The sequence below is a fragment of the Pelecanus crispus genome, chromosome 1 (genome assembly GCF_030463565.1).
Source record: "Pelecanus crispus isolate bPelCri1 chromosome 1, bPelCri1.pri, whole genome shotgun sequence".
NCBI lineage: Eukaryota > Metazoa > Chordata > Aves > Pelecaniformes > Pelecanidae > Pelecanus > Pelecanus crispus.
Window position 1 is genome coordinate 206,408,593 of NC_134643.1, and position 17,377 is coordinate 206,425,969.

The window sequence follows — 17,377 nt, forward strand, 5'->3', positions numbered from 1 at the left end:
CGCGTTGCCAAGACGGGAAGGGGGCCCTGCGGCGCCGGTCACTGCTGTGAGACCCTGCGCACCTCTGCCTGCGTTACCTCTCGGCCTGGACCGTCCCCTCTGGCTTGCGGGCAGCCTCCCTCCCGCTCGCGGAGCGGGGCCAGCGCGCTGCGCTCTCTCAGGGGACAGCGCGATCGCGACGGGCCGGAGCCGGCCCGGCCCGGCCCCGCCCCGCCCCGCCGGGCGGGCAGCGAGCGGCCCCGCGGCCTCGGGCCCGGCGCTGCGCATGCGCCCCGCGGCCGGCGGCGGCGCGGAGGGCCCGGTTCGATGTCGGCAGCGCCACGGCGGCTTCCGGGAAGATGGCGGCGTGGAGAGCGGCGCTGGCGGCGGGCGCCCGCGCTCCGCTCAGGGGGCGGCTCGCCGGGCTGCGGCCCCCTCGGAGCCAGCGGCGCCCGCCCGGCTGGAGGGTCGCCGCCGCCGCCCTGGTCGCGGGAGGCTCCCTGGCGGCGGGTTACAGCGGGCGGCCGGGCGTGTTCCCCACGGTCCTGGCTCAGGTAAGGCGGCAGCGTTCGCGCTCCGGCAGCCTCGCCTCCCGCCGGCGGGCAGCGGGGGAGGGCCGGGGCCTGGCGCCGGGGGCGGGCGCGGGTCTGCGGGACCCGGGGGCGGCCGTTGGCGGGCGCGGAGGAGCGGCCTGCGGGCGGGCCGGCGCCCGTGGTGATCGGATCTCGTCTGCCTCAGCGCCGTGAGGCGGGACCCGGCTGCGGGAGCCCTCATCGCTCAGGTGGTCCAGCAGGTAATGCGCGTCCCCGGCCCCCTTGGCAGCAGCCGGGGTCAGCGGCGTGTCACTTAAACTAATCCTGCCCGCCTCGGTGACGGGAACTTTGCCGTTTTCTTGAGTGGAAGAAGGCAGGGGGTTGCCCTAGCACCCAGAGTTTCCCCCGTTTTCTTGACAGCCCGGGTCGTGCGACCTGATGAACCTGCGTGGTTTGCACGAGCGCACGGCCTGTACTGAGATCCTCGCTTTGCTGGTAACTTTCAGAACTTGTCTTCCTTCCACGATGCCTGGTCTACGTGTCAGGTGCTGTTAGACAGTCGTGCACCTTTTTCCTCCCCTTAAAAAAGAATATTTCACAAAAATAGTGCTTTTATATTTCATACTTTGTCTGAAATGCATCACGTGTAACAGTTAAAAAGATTTCCTCATAGTGTGTTCAAAATGTGTGCTATGGTTGTTAAAATGTAGTTTTCCTTGGAACATCAGTGTGCACTCAGAAGGTTACGTTCAAGGACAGATACTCATTATTTACAAAATAATCTTCGCAAGTTCCAAAATACAGTTATGCTTCCCAACTTTATTCTTTTCACGGAGGTAGTGAACTTCTTCCTGGCCTTCCTTCAGAGAAGGAGTTACTGTCAATTAGAGTTGGTTAGGTATTTCAAGACTGGAAGACCTGAATGTTTTTTAGGCCAGAGGGTTTAGGTGGGATGGGGGGAGGAGGTCAGTGTATGCTTGCAGTACTGTTCATCTACTTACATGTGGGACATTTTGAAAGTATTCAACAGCTTGTATGCTCTGATGTCTTGTCCCTTAACAGATATTGAACAGACTGAACTGCAGGCAGGTGAATAGCAACCTTTACTCTTGAGTCAAGAACAAAGAATTTTTTTTTTTTTAAATATATATTTTGCAGTCTTAATTGTGGAGAGTTTCTAAGCTGTATCTCCTTAGGAAAGTCCGATTTTTTAAATTAAGCATGTTTCTAAATAGATTAACTATTAGTCCTGGTTCCTTGGACAGCGCATGTTAAAGCTTTGGTTTTCTGTATGCACCTCCTAGTGAGGAAGGCATCCGTTATTCCACTAGAAATCCTACTGGAAATGTATCTCCTTGTAGTAAAGAGCTAACAAAATATGATTTTACATTTAGTTATGTGACATTTTTCAGTGGCATTGCATTATGTTTAAAAAGTCCTGTTGTTGAGACCAATTTCATCTATGTATGCGACTCCTGCGTAAGTAGACGTGTATGTATTTGTATATAAAAAGTGTTAAATGCAGGAAGTCATCACTTCTAAAGGGTATTGAGTGAAGCAATCTAGTTCTGGTGCTGATGTGTGCATGGAGTAGCTTCCATGTAATGCATGGACAGTCCTACAAGTACACTTTTTAATTCTCTGGGGGAACTCCAAAAGTCTACAGCTTATTTAATTAGTTCATTTTTGGAGACAGTAAATTGCTGAACTCTGCAAATGTTAAGTAGTTTATTCAATTTAAACTTTTCAGTTTTCCAGTAAAAAGACTGTTGGAGATGCTATCATAGTTACAGACAAAAGTACTCCATGTTTCTGCAATTAATGTATTGAGCTTTTTTAGGTAGTTTACCTAAAAACTGGCCATGCTGAGCGTGACACTAAGGCCAATACACTGAGTGTGGAACTGGATTGGAAAAGCTATGAGGAGCAGAGTGATAGAGCCAAAGTAGCATGCTGTGAGTCTTTTAAGTAGTTTAGATGCTACTTGTGGCTTCTTGTTGGCAAAGCCAGGAAATACTCAAAAGCAAAACAGAGTGTTGAAACAAGTATATCACCTTTATTTTATGTTTTGGAGTGATCTTTTTTCATTTCAGAGCTTGTGCAATCCTGTTAAATGGAGATACTTTTCACATTCTAAAGGTGGATAACTTTACTTTCTGTTGTTACTCCTTTTCATTGTAATTGATCTTAAGCAGCCTTACTTCAGATTGTGCTGGCAAACAATTCTAAACTGTTTGTTCATGTTGCAGTATGTTATGTAGTGGAAATGTTTGCAGCATGGGTATGTGAAATATTGCAGGTTAAGGCAAGTATTTGACGTTAAACAGCATAATTTTCATTATTGTTGTGGTAATAAAGGAATATATGGTGGAAATGTTTGTATTTATATCTCATCAACCAGGCCTAGCATTTGCTTTTGAGAATGCAGTGAGAGTATGCTACAGTGCTTCCCAGTTTTCCTTGGTAATATAGTCTTTACTGTTGAATCACAAGAATGAATTGCTGCAAAATGGGAGGCAGTTATTCAAAATACTTGATAAAGTGAAGCTGACAAAGTGACAATGTATCTCCGTGCTGTAAAGAGCCAACAGAACGTGATTTAATATTTAGTTAGGTGACATTTTTCAGCAGCATTGCATTATGTTTAAACAGTCTTCTCATTGAGACCAATTTCATATATGTATGGGACTCTGGTGTAACCATAATCTGAGCCACTGAGTAAATTCTCATTCTTGTCTTAAGCGAGATGTAACAATCATTAATAGCTTTGTTGCAGAATCAAAGCATTCATTATAAAGACTTGCTGTTTGTTTAGTTTAAGTAGTTGAAGTTGATAACTCTATTTAGATATTCCATTAGTCTCAGTAAATCTAGTCTCTGTCAAACTAGCCAGAAATTTTTCATCTATACCTTGTTCTAGACAACGCCAGAGATACAAGTCACTGTTGAAGCTGGCAAACAACACATCAAAGCTAAAGTTCTGTAAATTCAGTATTTATTCTTTTTTTCTTCTAAAGCTATTCATTATTTTAAAATCAAAGACTGATACCTTTGGCACCTAGTTTCTTAAATCTTTATTTAATTCCAGTCCTCGCGTGCTGCTGGAATGGATTTAATCCTGCTCATATTGGTTGTTGGCACTTCTGACTTCTGCTCAGAGTGAATGAAATCAAGCCTGTCTACAAGTCTTTGCAGAATCAAAGGTCCTGCAGGGTCAGTTAACCTGTTTTCCTTTTGTGAGTAGTGTAAATAGTGTCTGGTTTATTTTGTAGTACCTTATGTTTGGTTATTGTGTTCTAATACAATTGTTGTTTATTCTGGCAATGAATTTTCAGTTTGGGGTTTTTTTTAATCTCTTTTTGGACCTGTTTTTTATCAGCATTTTCGCTGCCACTTACCTGTTCTGACAGCTTACATTAAGTGGCTAGCATATTAATAATAAAACTTCCTATATTTAATGTAAAATTACCTCAGATGTAATCTTTCATACTAACTGTCTCTTTAAAGCTTCAGTAAGTGATTTATGAGTTATTTTCATTCTCTATCTTCATTTGCTGACCTACTGTTTAGAAACGTACAACTAATATATATTGGAATAAGTCCTTAGTGCTGATTTTAAATCTCAACTGTACAAAGCTTTTTATAGCAAAATTAACATCTATCTATATTTTTTATAGATGCTAGGTTTTACTTCTATTTATTTACCAGTAAAGCTACACTGACAATATCCTAGACCAGATATAGCCTGTGCTGGGAAAAATTAGATCATTTTTTTCAAATGAAATAAGCTAGTCAGCTTGTATAAAGGGGGAAGGGGGTAAGCAGAGGGGGGAAGAGCTTTTGTTCTATCAGTGTAACTTATAGCAGCAATTTATGTTGTAGTTCACTAGAAGTGTTTCTTCTGTTATCCAAACCAACACAGCCAGGTGAAAAATGTATGCACTGCAGTGACACTATACAGGCTGCTTTTCTTCTTTACTAGTGTAATTCAGATGGCACGATGGTATATAACTTGTAACCTTGATCAGACTTGCGGTATTGTGTACTGTGTCTTTATTATCTCAGAGCTTGCAGTTTGCAATGCTAATGTGGTATTATGTGGCCTAAAGCTGTTGAAATTCTTTGGTTAAAGTATGCTGTTTATCGCGAGACAGCTTTGCAGTCAATTAGGTTACCTTTATCAGGGTCAAGAATCAAGTACATGATTGCCAAAGAGCGTGCAAGTGAATTTGGAATGGCACACATCGCGAGCCTGCAGCGTTTTGTGAGAGGCAATGACTAGTGTCTCCCCACTCCCAACTAGATTTGGAACTTGCCAAGTGACCGTAGCATTGATCTTATAAGCACACAAACTGTAAATGATAAGAAAACTCTGAGAAGCAGTGAGGTGCCAGAGGCAGCATCTCCTGTCCCTGCTGAGTTTTTTATGGGCTTGTTTAGTCACTAAGCTTCAGAAAGAAGAATATAATTTGATTCAACCTTGAAAAGTTGCCATCCCTGCAGAGTGTCTCATTTTGTGCTGAGTCTAAGTCACTGTTTTCCAAATGAGACTGACTGGAGTTGTTACTAGCACATATATGAAGTTACACGTGTTGCAAAGCCCTGTCTGTTTGGTGCCGATAAACGTGATTTTTTTTTTAAGCATTCTTTTTCTAGGATTGTGCAAGCATTGGTTGGTACATAAATATGTGATACTGCTTACTTGAGGTAGAGGAAACTTATTAACAGCATTTTTTTGTCTGTCCTTATTAATGCTTTCTGTTACATGATTGTAGTCTAATTGGTTGTCTTTATCATACCTTTTCTGCTACTGCTTGTGTTGCATCAGCAATGCACTACTATTCTTCCAGATAAGAAGAGACTAGATTCCTGTCCTGGAGGTCTTAAACAAATACATAAATTGTATTTGATCGTACTGAAAATATTAAGATAATGCTTATAACTATGGTTAACAAACCATTTGTGCCTTTGTGTGTGTGTGTGTCTGATATTTCTGAAACTCTCATTTTATTTAAAATGTGTTTATTGAAACAGTCGTCTTTTGGACTGTGTTAAATGTTTTATTTCATCTTGAACTATATTGAATGTTTCACCCTTTTCCAGTTTTCCAATGTTAACGATTCTTAAGAGAAGCAAAAGTAGCCACACATAGTAGCGGTGATTTTGTGTTACAATGGTATGAAAACTGTTATTCCAAGCAACTGTGTGTAAAATACTTCTAATGATCAAAACTGGAACTTAAATTAGTTCTCTGGGGCTACACGTGTAAAATAAACAAAAATTTATTTAAAAATGTATAATTTTTGGAACTATTGCCTAACCCAGAATACTGTAAAGGATTCCCCAAACACCAGTTTTGTTCAGGGAGGACCCTTTTGGTTCTGGCACTACAGAAAAGGCAAAATAATCCACTGGAGGACCTCTTCACAAATCCTAGGGCTACAGAGAATTCAGGAAGTGCCACAGTTCATAGGATAATCTAGGGAGAGTGCTTATATTAAATACAAGTTTATCAGGGTTTTAGTAGAAGTCTCTGGACTCCCAGACTTGGAAGCTAATAAAAATGATTTTAAAAGTTCTAAAGTCCTGTGTGTGTTTCTTGGTGACACTTGTGAGATGTGCACTGTGTCTCCAAAGACATGAATGTTGAGTTAGAGTTGGTTTAGACAAGTCCATATATATTGTGCATGGTTTTCACTCAGGTAAAATTTCCAGCCCAGGTCAATAGATGATTTGCAAAATAATGTCTGCTATGTTACCTCTTTAGTGTACTTTTACTTGATTGGTAACTTCTGGCATAAACATGCATAAAAGATATTCATGGTGTTGTCAGTGGCCCTGGTTATCTGCTTCCAAAGCAAATGTAATCAGTTGCATGCGTGTCAAAAGCAGCTTTTGTTTAAATCATTTCAAGTAATTTCTTCAGAGCAGCAGAAGGAAGAAGTGCGTAGCTCTGGGATTTTGATGTGTTTTTTATACATCCTTTGTATCCAGGACCACTTTGTGACTTAAGTTATGCTTATACTACTTTGGGCCCACACTTTCTCACTCAGTATATTTCTGAATATTTTTTTGCAATAGATGGTGTTATTTAGGAAGGCAAGCTGTGCATAATAACTGCATGTGAAGGATTTTTGGTATTGGCAGATAAAAAGTATGTATGTGGCCCTTGAATTCAGTCACGAAATAGAAAAAAAAAATACCGTATTTCTTTGTAGGAACCATTGTTTATAAGTTATGTGTAAGTGCTTTAAATTTTGAGACATTGGTGAATCTTGTTAGAATGGGAATTTTTGTGGGGGTTTCTTTGCAATCTGTTTTAAAAGCCTGGTTCATGCTGAGAGAAGAACATTGCTATTAAGATGAGCTGTCTTGATAAATATAGAACCCGGGATAAAACTGCATAAGGATTTGTAGTGATGTATGGAATCGCCTGGAGGGAGGAATGTGGTTCTAAAATAAAACCAGAAAGAATATGTGCAGTCTAATCTGAGACGTATACAGGAAGATTCTTGTGCTTGCTCTGTCATAAAAAGAAAAAAATTGCCCGCTTTTGTTGGATCAAAAATCCTAGAATAGTTTTTATGTCCTAAGTAATATTTTAAAGTGTTTACCTCTGAGTCTTTATTAAATTAAAAATTAATGGAGAATGCAAATGTAGCAGCACATATAATAGGTTACTAGGATGCTCACAAAGTAAAATTAAGTGTGTATAAAGTAAGTCTGCAGCATAATGCTTTAACAGGCTTTTGAAATTTAATGCAAACGCAGTTGACAGGCCAGAAGGACGAGACGTCATCCAGAGGGACCTGGACAAGCTGGAGAGGTGGGCCTCTGTGAACCTCATGAGGTTCAACAAGGCCAAGTGCAAGGTCCTGCACCTGGGACGGGGCAACCCCCGGTATCAATACAGGCTGGGGGATGAAGGGATGGAGAGCAGCCCTGCGGAGAAGGGCTTGGGGGTACTGGTGGATGAAAAGCTGGACATGAGCCAGCAGTGTGTGCTCGCAGCCCAGAAAGCCAACTGTACCCTGGGCTGCATCAACAGAAGCGTGGCCAGCAGGTCGAGGGAGGGGATTCTGCCCCTCTACTCTGCTCTGGTGAGACCTCCCCTGCAGTACTGCGTCCAGCTCTAGGGCCCTCAGCACAAGAAGGACATGGACCTGTTGGAGCGGGTCCAGAGGAGGACCATCAAAATGATCCGAGGGCTGGAGCACCTCTCCTATGAGGCCAGGCTGAGGGAGTTGGGGTTGTTCAGCCTGGAGAAGAGAAGGCTGCAAGGAGACCCTATTGCAGCCTTTCAGTACTTAAAGGGGGCCTACAGGAAAGATGGGGAGAATCTTTTTAGCAAGGCCTGTTGTGACAGGACAAGGAATAATGGATTTAAACTAAAGAAGAATAGATTTAGACTAGACAGAAGGAAGAAGTTTTTACACTGGAACAGGTTGCCCAGAGAGGTAGTGGAGGCCCCATCCCTGGCAACATTCAAGGTGAGGTTGGCTGGGGCTCTGAGCAACCTGATCTGGTTAAAGCTGTCCCTGCTTACTGCAGGGGGGTTGGACTAGGTGACCTCTAAAGGTCCCTTCCAACGTAAACCATTCTATGATTCTATGATTCTAGATGTTTTTAATCCACATCAAACATGCTACTCAGTGATAGCTTGCAGGCCTCAGAGAAGCCTCATATTTGAATTCAGCAGGTACAAACCTGACCACATAGATTATTAATATTTAGGATCTATGTAATAAAACAAGGCCATGTAAAAATCATTAAAATTACCAGCGCTGTTGTGGGTTGGAGCATCTTTAAGTAAGGGTTAGAATTTAAAAAAAAAAAAAAAAAAATCTCTTCCCTGTTTTACTTTGTCACTTGCTTAAAATGTTGACCTTCTGTTTTTTGCTTCCGACTTTGCTGCTGACCATTGTTCTTTCTGCATGACGGAACGTGTTACACTGTATGGAGTGGACCAGGATGCAGCACACAGAGCCAGGCAGCTGGTCCCCTGCACAGCGTTGGATTTCAGTTCTGGTTGTAGCACGTTTAGAAAGGTGCTAGAGGATTCCTTATTGCATCTTCAGTTTAGGTCCTTGAACCATCTGCAAGATGGTGCCTTTAAATCTTTTTCCTACTGAAGAATCTGCAAAACTGGCAGCCTGGGGCGGGGGGCACAGTTTGACTCAAGGTGCTTTGAACCCATGGCGTTTCTGTACAGGAGTGCCCAGTGCAGGAGAGGCTCGTTGAGGTACAGTGAGCCGCAGGCAGTGCTCTTGTCACCATGTGGTAACACCCCTCTGTCAACTTCGTGTTTTACTTTCTGCTGTATCTTTACTACTATATTTACTATCTTGATAAATATTAAAAAAAAAAAAATGTTGTCTTAGATCATGACGAGGCAATCAACTTTGTAGGTAAATGCATTAAATACTTTCTATTTTTGAACAGGAAATGAGCATTGTAAAAATTGACTGATTTTTTTATTACGTGACTGAGATATCAATAGTCTACGGCTATGTAAGAGACAGTTTAACACAAGTCATCCATGTGCCTTCTAACTCTGGTGTATTGTGCGAATATATTCCTGTTAACTTTTTTCTTCACCATGCATCTGGAAGTAAACTGAAGTACTGCAATATAATTGGTTTGGTTCTGTGCATTTAAATGCCTTAATAACATTGTTGCCTCCTAATTCATCTAGAATGAATGAGTTTCAGTTAATAGTCCCAAAATATTATGAAAATAGTATGTGTTCAAAAAATGCATTTTAAAACAACATTCCTCCAGTTTTTAAGCATCAATAAATATGAATCTCCCCTGCAAGAAGAGCTCTTTGGAATTAGATTGCCAGCTCAGCCTACCCTAATCTTTTCTCTTTTCCTTAAATGTACTGAAGTCTTTCTGAAACTGTTCCTCTTGTGCAGCCAACTAGGGTAACCTTAGCTACCTCTTGTTTAATTCTGTATTTCAGTGTGTTATGGAAATACTGTATGTATCAGGTATCCACCAAGCAGTCTAAATCAATAACTGAGATATTAAATATATCACAAACATCATTCTCGGCATTAGTGACATACAGACATTGTCATGTTGTGTGCCTAAAATAGAATGTGGTATAGAGAGTATGGAATCTGTAGGACCATGATGTTATAATTAATTATAGACTTAAATATTACTTATGGATGTGCATTTGTTTCTCAACTTCACATATACGGTATCCTTTTCAGCTTTTTGAATGTGTGGTATTTATATCCTCAAGTTTTTGGCTTTGAAAATATTTATGTTTATTCCCTTCTCTGTGTGCACGGAGATTCTTTGTGCAGGTGTCTTCATTGATACTGAAACAACATGATGTCAAATGTAATCTTAGGGGTCGAGCTTAAAATTTAACTATCTTTCATCTGATCTGTCACCTTTTACTTGAATTCACTCTTGCTATATGACTTCAGTGATTAAATAAAATCTAACTAACGTTCTTTCTAGTCACTTTGATACATGTGGACAGATGGGGTGAGTTAAGCTGCATGGTTTTGTTGTGTTTTTAGCTACTGTTTTAGTTGCAATGTAATAAAAGGTTAGTGTTTGAGAGTCTTTGGCTGTTTATGTTAGTGGACAAACATAAACAGATAAGAAAATAGCTTGCCTGAAAATCAAAAAACTACTCTTTTGAATAAAAAGAATTGCACAAAATAATATTCTGATTTTTAACAAAGATCCCAGAGAAGAAACTAATATTTATTTACTGGGGATATGAGACTTTTCCCCAGTAAGTACTCTAGATGGTTTCAAAATAGATATTATAACATCTCTTTTTTTATCTGCTTTTTTAGATGGAAGTAGTGGTGGGTTGTTTTTTTTTTTTCCTAAAAACTTTGAACATAGTGATAATTAGCCTTTTTTTGGTAGGAAATGATCTGTTGTGTACAAGCAGTAGCATCTATTCTCCCATTGATGCTGTTGTACTGTTTTTCTCATGTGTTTGCTGGATTAGCGTGAGAGCTCTGTATTGCACTTGCTTGCAGACTTTTGTGTAAAGACTGTGGCTGACTAAATATGGCTATTCCTAACAAGCAGGTCAGCATCTTGGAAACATAAGGTAGCCAGAAAAAGAAGTAGTGACTAGGAATCTAGTTTAATTTGTGCTGTGGAGAAACTTGCATAGACTTCGCTGGTGATAGCTGTAACAATAGCATTAAGGCTATTTATTCCATCTCCTGCATGCTGCCAAGTCAGGCCGGGATTTGAACTTGACTGCATGTGCATGCCAAAGTAAAATCTTGCCAAGGAGAAAAGTGGAAAGTTCTGTCCTGTCGTATTTCTCACCATGGTGAAACAGACTTGGTAATATTCTCTCACAAAGTTCCCAAAATGAACTTTATTTTTCAGTAAATTTTGATAGATTGTAATGTTGTCTAATTTTTTTTTACTATGGTTCTTATGATAAGGTTACTTAACATAACTAGGCTTAATTTTGTTTGAATAATATTCCAGAAAGACACTAGCTAAAATAATCATCGAGGGTAAATGACAGATAAAACTGTGTGAAATGCTCATTCAGAATACATATTCCTTACTATGCAGATTACTGCATCTCCTTACTGCTACTCCTGAAGGTTTTTATTACACTATGAACTGAAAGACAAGAGAAGAGAGTCTTGGCAGTTTTAAACACCAGACAGGATTTAAAGTATTTCCTTAAGGTTTGTGTGTCTTTCAGGGTAGGAGAAATTTCAAGAGTGACTGTCTTGCACTGATGGAATCTATAAAAAGCAGTTATAGCAGATGTAGCTAATAAATACTATCTTATCAGCACTGATGCCTTCCCTGCTCCTTTGCCAAATCAGCAGAGAAACTCCTTTGTCTACCTCCAAAAACTGCAGAGACCTACTCTAGCATAGGTGAAAACTTTACATGAAATGAAGGTATTTCCAGAAGTAATTTTTTTGCTTAATCTTGCTTTTTTTAAAAGTAGGCATTTTCTTTGATAATGCCTATTACTGGAGATACTGCCATTAATAATCTATTAACAAATTATAATGCAATATTAAAATAAGATATTGAACTGCATATAAAGCTAGATACATACATATTTATAATATGAATCTATACTTTATATATAAGGTAAGCGTATAATAGTATGCATATGTATAAAATATACTTAAAATACAGACTGTGTGAATGCAGTAATAAAAAATAAATATAATAATGTGTTAATAATGAAGTTATGGGATTTATTTTGAAAGTTTCTAATCTAAATTGTCCGATATGCCCAGAATTTAAAGGATGGATTCTGCCTGAAGTTCCATCAAAGGCTCCTTCTGGTGGCCCTGTAAGAGGCAGACTGCTGCGTGCTGCCAAGTCAGGCTGGGATTTGAACTTGACTGTGTGCTTATGCCAATGTGAAATCTTGCCAAGGAGGAAAGTGGAAAGTTCTGTCCTGTCATACTGCTCGCCATGGTGAAATGGACTTGGTAATAGTATTATATTCTCTCACAAAGGTGCCAAAATGAACTTTATTTTTCAGTGCAAAACTCTTAATGGTTATGTATTGACCATGTTATTTGATGGTCTGCTTCTCCTTTTCTAAAACTTTGAAAATTAGAAGACACCAGAGCTTAATGGCGTAACTGACAGAAGAATTGGTTTGGGGCTGTAGTACAGCTTCTGTACGAGTTCTCTCCAGGTTTGTTTTTGAAGCAACTGTGGACTTGTCTGGTAATTTGGTGTGTTTTAAGGAAATGCAAAATTAAAATGATACTTGGCATGGATACTGATTTTTACCTTCACTTTATAACCTTCAGTTGTTTAAATGCAAAGTGACAGTGGTCTCAGTAGTCTGTACTTGTCACAAAATGAAATGTTTTCCCTTGCTCATTTACCTGAGGGGAAGGCATGAGAGTATGGTTCTTACTTAGGAATGTGGGAAAGCTGATTGATAAAACATCTGGCACCCTTTTGTACTGAAAATTACACTTGATGGTCTTAGGCATAAGGGAATACAGTAGTATCACTGCTGTATTTGGGAATAAGTAAAAAATTACAGGCTTCTGCTGAAACAGCAGGAATAAACATTGTAATCTCCAAAAGAAAAAAAAAAAACAATACAAAACATGCATCAATTTAAAACCAGGGTTTCCAAGAGCAATTTAGAATCTTTTATCTAATGTAAAACATTAATATAAAATCTGTACTTTTCAGTAGGGAACAAATGAGGGGAATTGATACTTGATTTAGTTGTTTACATCAGATGGACTTCTGGTTCTTAACACGTAACTGTTCATCATGAGATCCATTGCCACTTAAGGCTAGCTTTTCTCCTTTTTGCAGTGAGTTGTGTCCGCAGTAGAACATCCCAGGGAGTTGTTTCTTTTAACCAAAAAAAAAAAAAAAAAAAAAAAAGAGTTTTGGTACTAACATGCATAGATCAGAGAAAACATATTTTTCAGTGCTTCAGACAAGTGCATGATCTGGTTTGTCTTCCTGAAATTTTTGTGTCACTAATGTAATTTAGAGTAAGACTTTTTTTTTTTTTTAAATGGTGCAGTTACAGCAGCTACTTAGAAATGTGGATATGTTTTAGTAAGTTTTCAGTCAGATAAAAGTATTCTTTCATATTCTGATTTTGCAGAAATCCTGCGGTTGGGTCATGGGTCTTTATAAGCATGTGAGAACCAACTGAGTGATGGAAATAGAGCTACTTAAACAATATGCAGATTCCATTTGTTTGAGCTCAGTTGGGTGAGCTCTACAATGTGCAGATGCTTTTCTTGTGCTGTGACTTATTTTGTCTGAAATTATTTTCTTCTAACCTTCCACCAGATTATCTGGTAGTGCAGGCTGCTATTTTTTCTTAAGTGACAATTTTTTTAAGCTCTGCAAACTCTTTTCATTTAAATTGGATGTAGCCATACCTTCCCTTATGGAAACTTCTCAACAAAGTCTTAAAATATGTTGGGATTAATTTTTCATAGCTAAACATGCTCTATTTTGTGGTATACAGTTAAAATGTATGTTTTAATTTGCTGTTCAAAGTAAATAAATTTCTATATTAGATCAGAGCTGGAGTTTGTTTTTATAGCTTGGTGGTTACTGCATGTGTATGTGTTACTGCTGCAGTAGATCTCCTTCTGGGAAAAAAATAATTGTTCATTTTTTCACGTAGGGCTGTAGTTAAGCACTTCTGTAAAGAATTTCTGCTTGTCTTGAGCTCTCTCCAGCAACTTTCTTGAAAAGAGTACTAAAGACCTAAAAGTCGTAAGTAACAGCATTTAGGCTGTGACCTATGGGAAGGACGCAACATGGAAAACAAAAACGGCAAAAATCAAAGCAACTCTTCTGTTTCTGGATTTTTAAAAAAATCTGTTAAAACTTTAAATTTTCAGCTTAGCTGAAGAACCATCATGGACAACAAAGAGTGTAAAGTGGATAAAATTACTTTTCCTAGAACACAGTGTTTTCTTTTATTCTGAATATGCCTGTTGTATGGAATGTTCCTACTCAATCTCCCAGAAAAACATTGTAGGAAATTGCTGACATACTTTTTTCCCAGCTGCTGTTAAATTTGGAAAACTGACAATGTCATATTGCCAAATGGTGTTGCATTGTTATTCTTTAATTTTAAGATTTATGTTCTCGTCAGCCTCAAAAGTGAAAAATACAAAGAAAAATCTAAAGATTTAGGTGCACCAGAAATGTTGTGTGTGTTAATTGAGCAGACTTTGTGTAGCAATAAATACCAGATTCTTTATGTGAACACCTCTATAAAAAATAACGCACTTTCATCTGTTAATATGCGATCTGTGTACTGAATGTTTATCACGGGTACCTCATTTTATAATTTGTGATGAAGAGGTCCCTTGACAGTACTGCTTCTTGAAATGACAGCAATGCGATCAAGATGCATTGTCAGAAATAGCAATTCGTAGTCAGATTTCTTGGTATAAAACTCTTAAAGCAGTATATAATGTTCCACTACAGGTAGCTTTTTCTTTGCACTGTACACTCATGCTCTGTGGCAGTGGTGGGAGGTACCACTTCCAGTATTACAGAGTACTCATGCTAACAGCAAACAGGGAATGATTATCCCGAGAGTCATCACATGGCTGAATCCTGTGGGGGAAGGATGTGTGAGACTGTAGGTGTGGGAGTAATGGGGCATCTTGCTTGCTTCTTCATGCCCTAATTGCTTGTTAATTAGGTCTTTGTGGGGGTCTGGGAGTCTTCCCTGCAGGACTCCTTCTTCATGGCAGGCACTGCAGGATGAAGGTGTGCAGGGTCCTCTCTCCTTTGTGTAGCCTGCCGTTTAGGTCGCTCTCCCTCCATCGCTTCCAGGGCCAGCAGACTCCACGTGTGGGACTGCTCTGCACTGCCAGCAGGAAGCAATGCTTGCTTCTGCTCCCTCCATTGCTGAATCGGAGGGGCTGGGCTGGGCTGGGCTTGGCTCAGCTTTGAATACAGTTAGAAGGTGGCGGGTAATGGGAAGTAGACACAGTGGCTCTGGGCCAGGCTGTGTAGGGATTAAATTCTGGATGTGGTGTTAATATGATGGAATCATACCCTTCCATATGGTTCAGTAGAGTGTGTGTGATTGCGTATCACCTCTATAAATTCATGTTATGTACATCTGCTTCTGGCCATCAGAAATACCCAGCTGATCTGACTAGACCACCACAAGTGGATTTAAAGTTGCTCGCAGCACTTTGAAGTGTGTTATACTTCATGCATACAGTGTTCCTTGTCATCCTGGAGGTCATATCTGGGCTGTTATTTTGCCACTTCAGATCTGCAGATTGTCAAGCTTCCCATCACTGCATGCTTGAGGGACATTTCTAGCCTATTTAGTGTCCCTGTGAATGTGTTTGGCAAAACGAAGTTGATAGAGACAATATCCTTTATTAGACCAACTGCAGTAACTGGGAAGATTACAGAAGCTTTTGGTCGCCACAGCAAGCTGTAGAATGTGTCTTCTCTGTCAGTAAACTTTGAATAGACAGATAATGAATTACTGATGATGATCAGGTGATGCTGAGGTAGCCATGAGACAATAGTGATGTGCTTTTAATTGTGGATAGGATATTGGTCCTAGAGGCTGTACTTTGCAGATTCCATGAATAGTTTCATAAGAATTTGAAGTTAACATGTTGGCAACACTCATGCCTATACATCAGCTGAATAATTTTTCGTGTTCAGATATTTTGCTGAACGTGAGACACTTCCCCTATACGCAGTTCATAAAAGCAGTAGTTCTGCTTTTGCAGTAAAAATGTCCTTTTTTTGGTTTTGGTCCTGCAGTCTTTCTATTTAATATAACTTTTATAGCAGGGGAAGCAGGGAAGGAGAAAGTAGATCTGCTCTCCTCCACAGTTTGCTCTACTGTATTTTTGGAACTGATGTATGCGTAAGGCACTGAGTAAAGCTCCTTGTGTTATTGTAGTTGTCTCAAAAAATGTTATTTTCATAGAATCATAGAATGCTTTGAGTTGGAAGGGACCTTTAGAGGTCATCTAGCCCAACCCCCCTGCAGTGAGCAGGGACAGCTTTAACTAGATCAGGTTGCTCAGAGCCCCATCCAACCCAACAAGGTCAGCCTTGAATATTTCTAGGAATGGGGCCTCCACTACCTCTCTGTGCAGCCCGTTCCAGTATTTCACCTGTGTTTCCAGTGTTTAGCAATAAGTATAAACCATAACATAATTAATTTTCCATTAGTCATAAAGTAAGTGTCCATGAAATGTCTGATGTTCAAAGAAATTCAATTGCTGTTATATATATTTATAAGCAATTTACCTACCACATAACCAACCTGTAAATGGTAAAACAATGCTCTGACAAGAGACTAAGTTGAACTTCATGGTAGGGTGATGTGGTGGTTGTAAGTATTCAGAAATCATAAATCAAGCCTTAAAATTGAACTGGCTGAAAATGTAAGATTTTTGTGGATTCTTTTTATTGGTTTTGAACCTCCAGGCTTGAAACTTCTGAATTGTAAGGCCTGGAAGTTTTTCAGTGAAAGCTGAGATACTTTCTCAGTATTATGAACAGTAATGCAACTTTAATGATATCAAATGCTTTGCTAGTATTCATGATGAAACTAAGTGGCAGGATCAATGTGTATATATACATGTTGTATACCCTTGACTTGAGAATGAAGTGTAGCAAGAGTCTTGATGAGTTCTTTGGTGGCATTTGTTGAGTCTCAAGGTGAGAAAGTTTACTGAGGTGGCAAGTTGCACTACTTTCCACAGTGAAAAACAAGCCTTTAGTAATACGAAAAGGGCTGTAAAAACTGATGACTACTTTAATCTTGTGGAATTCCTAGTTGGTTATCCATTTCATATCCTATCTCCTTTCCTTATAGTACAAGTTTTCTCTGCATGGCTTATTTTCTTGATTTGTTAAGTTGAGGGCTAGTGACCTTCAAGTTCTTCCAGATGGGAAGGGGGAAAGGATCACTTCCCACACAGAAGAAACTTGAGAAAATTCTAAGTTTAAAAAAAAAGGGGGGGGGGGGGGGAATTTCATTACATGGAAATAATTTATCTAGCAAATATAACCTTGGATTATCTTTGTGTCTGGTTTTTTGTACAGTGTCTTGTATGTTAAGATCGTTGTTAATGACGGGGTTCTCATGCACTGCAGCAAAACAGATATAAGCGTATGTTACCTGAGCCGTGAATTCTGGGTTGAGTTTTGCTGAGGGAGTAAAAGCTCCCCTTTTTTTGTGGGAGGTGTTGTGATGTAATTAATTTTTCTCCAGTTCTCCTCCTTATCAGCATGGGAATAGCTATGTTCATAATGCCAAGTTTCATGTGGAATTTTAGTGGCCTTGTGTTAAAAGTAACAGGGCCGCACTTCAGCATAATGATAACTAT

At 39.8% G+C, this 17,377-nt stretch overlaps 1 protein-coding gene across 1 annotated transcript in view; it reads left to right on the plus strand.

The window, feature by feature from the left end:
- Positions 1 to 266: 266 nt before the first annotated feature.
- MICU2 (mitochondrial calcium uptake 2) overlaps positions 267 to 17,377 on the plus strand; it is a gene marked incomplete at its 5' end in the record, with an annotated part of 150,874 nt that continues 133,763 nt past the window's right edge. The window contains one exon of the mRNA XM_075720594.1: positions 267 to 533. Coding sequence (XP_075576709.1) covers positions 267 to 533 — 267 coding nt within the window. The remainder of the gene's footprint in view (positions 534 to 17,377) is intronic.